At 39.9% G+C, this 4,559-nt stretch overlaps 1 protein-coding gene across 1 annotated transcript; it reads left to right on the top strand.

Annotated features, from left to right (window-relative positions):
- Window positions 1-657: 657 nt before the first annotated feature.
- On the top strand, window positions 658-1,846 carry LOC139763358 (lysosomal-trafficking regulator-like). Its single transcript, XM_071689380.1, is given in 1 exon segment — window positions 658-1,846. A coding segment is annotated over 1 exon segment (840 nt). The 5' UTR covers window positions 658-751; the 3' UTR covers window positions 1,592-1,846.
- The last annotated feature ends 2,713 nt before the right edge of the window (window positions 1,847-4,559 follow it).

The raw sequence follows: 4,559 nt of genomic DNA, 5'->3' as shown, positions 1-4,559 counted from the left end.
GGGGCCTGAACATGCAGGAAGGTGAAAGGCGTGCAAGGAATAGATTGAATTGGAACGATGTGGTATACCGGGGTCGACGATTTGTCAATGGATTAAACCAGGGCATGTGAAGCATTTGGGGTAAACCATGGAAAGTTCTGTGGGGCCTGGATGTGGAAAGGGAGCTGTGGTTTCGGTGCATTATTACATGACAACTAGAGACTGAGTGTGAACGAATGTGGCCTTTGTTGTCATTTCCTAGCGCTACCTCGCACACACGAGGGGGGAGGGGGTTGTTATTTCATGTGTGGCGAGGTGGCCATAGTAATGAATAAAGACAGACAGTATGAATTATGAACATGTGTATATATGTATATGTCTGTGTGTGTATATAATATGTATACGTTGAAATGTATAGGTATGTATACTTTCATGTTTGGACATGTATGTATATACCTGTGTATGTGGGTGGGTTGAGCCATTCTTTCGTCTGTTCCCTTGCGCTACCTCGCTAACGCGGGAGACAGCGACAAAGAAGAATGAATGAATATATATATATATATATATATATATATATATATATATATATATATATATATATATATATATATATATATATATATATATATATATATATATATATATATATGTATATATATGGGGCGCATATGCTGGCTCTCCAGCTGATGATCGCCCTATCTTAGCTTTGGTGCAGACTCTGAAAAGTCCTGCCACACACATTACCAGTATATCTTCATCTGAGCTGCTTCTGATGCCTCCCCACATACATGTTTTAAGAGCAGGAGTGAATAAAGGTATAAATGGTGTATACATACTATCATCCCACCATCATGATGGTATCATTCGTTGCCGTCGCTTGAAGGAAACTCTGGCTCATCCCCTCATATCTTTGTCCCATTATGATGAGGTTATGTTGTGTAGTTGTGGAAGCAGCCAAGTGTGGGTCGGATTGGCATCATGTCAGATTCTGATGTATTCAGTGACACCAAGTCATGTTGGTGATGATTTGACAGCTTCAGTGCCACCAACTTTCCTTTTGGCACACACAGCTCCAGTGACACACATGCATGTATAAGAGGCATTCAGTGTTTGCATTCCTGGTGGCAAAGATGGGATGTGTGTACTTTGGGACACCAACAGGTTGTCTTACATCAGGAGCATTGGCTCAAGTGGTGTGGAAGTCACATTGTTAGCTGTGAGTGAGACATTAGGAGACTGGGCTTCTGTCAGTCCTATTGGATCTGTTGCCTCTGTGCTCCGCTTGTACACCATCAATGGAGTACTTGTAGATTCAGCAGTAACTCCTGCACCAGTAACAGCCATCACTTTTTCTTCTGCTTCTGAGGGTACTGCTATCAATGTTATTGCCACAATTTTGGCTGATGGCCTTATTAGATTGTGGAGTGTTTGGGATCTAAGACCAGTACGTGAACTGAGAACTGACGGAGCAAGACAACCTATAACTTCACTTCAATATACCCATGACAACCACCATCTCTGCGGCATCACAGAGTGTGGTATCCTTCTAGTTTGGGAATCATCACTGGTAAGAACAAAGATCCCCAAGTTCATAACAGTACCTCTGATATGAGTTTGATTATGCTAGCAGTTAAGAGAAGTGGAGATGGCCTACTGGAAATTGAGAGAACAGCTGATATTCAGTGTCAATCTTTCCAATTTTAGAATTACTTGAGAGGATAGTGCAAGCTGTTTTCAGGGTATAAAAATCACCACTTTTAAAGAACTTGGTTTTAGAATCTCTTAATCAAAATTTCATTTTATAACTCAACAGTTATAGATTGTATGACTGGTTTTGTAAATACAACAATCTTTCTTATTAAACAGTATTTTGACCCATTTCTTTTACTATTTTATTCTTATACAGTATTAGTATAGCTAGTCACAAAATTGCTTATTATGCTAAAGGATGTATGGGTTTGATTTCTTACTTCATTGAGATTCATAAATGGAAGCAGAGGTACTCAATATATTTCATTACAGAGTGTGAGGTGCTCTAAAGATTTTAAGAAAGTAATTGTATCGCTTGTCTCAACAAGATTTACTTCCTTTAGGTATGCATGTTTGTGTGTGACTGATTGCAAGAGTATTTATGTGTGTCTGTCTGTCTGTAACTCAGTGTGTGTTTATGTATACGTGTGTTTGTGTGCATTGCTTACATACACACACGCACGAACACACACACATATATATACATATATATATATATATATATATATATATATATATATATATATATATATATATATATATATATATATATATATATATATATATATATATATATATATATATATATATAGGTAAATAAAGTGCGTAAGACAAGGGAGCAAATGGGAACTTCAGTGAAGGGGGCTAATGGGGAGGTTATAAGAAGTAGTGGTGATGTGAGAAGGAGATGGAGTGAGTATTTTGAAGGTTTGTTGAATGTGTTTGATGATAGAGTGGCACATATAGGGTGTTTTGTCGAGGTGGTGTGCAAAGTGAGAGGGTTAGGGAAAATGATTTCGTAAATAGAGAAGAGGTAGTAAAAGCTTTACGGAAGATGAAAGCCGGCAAGGCAGCAGGTTTGGATGGTATTGCAGTGGAATTTATTAAGAAAGGGGGTGATTGTATTGTTGACTGGTTGGTAAGGTTATTCATTGACTGTATGATTCATGGTGAGGTGCCTGAGGATTGGCGGAATGCTTGAATAGTGCCATTGTACAAAGGCAAAGGGGATAAGAGTGAGTGCTCAAATTACAGAGGTATAAGATTGTTGAGTATTCCTGGTAAATTATATGGGAGGGTATTGATTGAGAGGGTAGAGGCATGTATAGAGCATCAGATTGGGGAAGAGCACTGTGGTTTCAGAAGTGGTACAAGATGTGTGAATCAGGTGTTTGCTTTGAAGAATGTTTGTGAGATATACTTAGAAAACCAAATGGATTTCTATGTAGCATTTATGGATCTGGAGAAGGCATATGATAGAGTTGATAGAGATGCTCTGTGGAAGGTTTTGATAATATATGGCGTGGGAGGCAAGTTGTTAGAAGCAGTGAAAAGTTTTTATCGAGGATGTAAGGCATGTGTGCGTGTAGGAAGAGAGGAAAGTGATTGGTTCTCAGTGAATGTAGGTTTGCGGCAGAGGTGTGTGATGTCTCCATGGTTGTTTAATTTGTTTATGGATGGGATTGTTAGGGAGATAAATGCAAGAGTTTTGGAAAGAAGGGCAAGTATGCGGTTTGTTGTGGATGAGAGAGCTTGGGAAGTGAGTCAGTTGTTGTTCGCTGATGATACACCGCTGGTGGCTGATTCATGTAAGAAACTGCAGAAGCTGGTGACTGAGTTTGGTAAAGTGTGTGAAAGAAGAAAGTTAAGAGTAAATGTGAATAAGAGCAAGGTTATTAGGTACAGTAGGGTTGAGGGTCAAGTCAATTGGGAGGTAAGTTTGAATAGAGAAAAACTGGAGGAAGTAAAGTGTTTTAGATATCTTGAAGTGGATCTGGCAGCGGATGGAACCATGGAAGAGGAAGTGCATCATAGGGTGGGGGAGGGGGCGAAAATTCTGGGAGCATTGAAGAATGTTTGGAAGTCGAGAACATTATCTCGGAAAGCGAAAACGGGTATGTTTGAAGGAATAGTGGTTCCAACAATGTTGTATGGTTGTGAGGCGTGGGCTATGGATAGAGTTTGCGCAGGAGGATGGATGTGCTGGAAATGAGATGTTTGAGGACAATATGTGGTGTGAGGTGGTTTGATCGAGTAAGTAATGTAAGGGTAAGAGAGATGTGTGGAAATAAAAAGAGTGTGGTTGAAAGAGCAGAAGAGGGTGTTTTGAAATGGTTTGGTCACATGGAGAGAATGAGTGAGGAAAGACTGACCAAGAGGATATATGATTCAGAGGTGGAGGGAACGAGAAGTGGGAGACCAAATTGGAGTTGGAAAGACGGAGTGAAAAAGATTTTGTGTGATCGGGGCCTGAACATGCAGGAGGGCGAAAGGAGGGCAAGGAATAGAGTGAATTGGATCGATGTGGTATACCGGGGTTGACATGCTGTCAGTGGATTGAATCAGGGCATGTGAAGCGTCTGGGGTAAACGATGGAAAGTAGTGTGGGGCCCGGATGTGGAAAGGGAGCTGTGGTTTCGGGCATTATTGCATGACAGTTAGAGACTGAGTGTGAACGAATGGGGCTTTTGTTGTCTTTTCCTAGTGCTACCTCGCACACATGAGGGGGAGGTGGATGGTATTCCATGTGTGGCGAGGTGGCGGTGGGAATGAATATAAGCAGACAGTGTGAATTGTGTGCATGGGTATATATGTATGTGTCTGTGTGTGTATATATATGTGTACATTAAGATGTATAGGTATGTATATTTGCGTGTGTGGACGTGTATGTATATACATTGTGTATGGGGGTGGGTTTTGCCATTTCTTTCGTCTGTTTCCTTGCGCTACCTCGCAAACGCGGGAGACAGCGACAAAGCAAAATAAATAAATATAATTAAATATATATATATATATATATATATATATATATATATATATATATATATATA

The sequence above is a fragment of the Panulirus ornatus genome, chromosome 46, assembly GCF_036320965.1.
Source record: "Panulirus ornatus isolate Po-2019 chromosome 46, ASM3632096v1, whole genome shotgun sequence".
In the NCBI taxonomy this organism is placed as follows: domain Eukaryota; kingdom Metazoa; phylum Arthropoda; class Malacostraca; order Decapoda; family Palinuridae; genus Panulirus; species Panulirus ornatus.
Note: the sequence above shows the minus strand (reverse complement) of the source record. Positions and strands in the feature narration are given on the sequence as shown.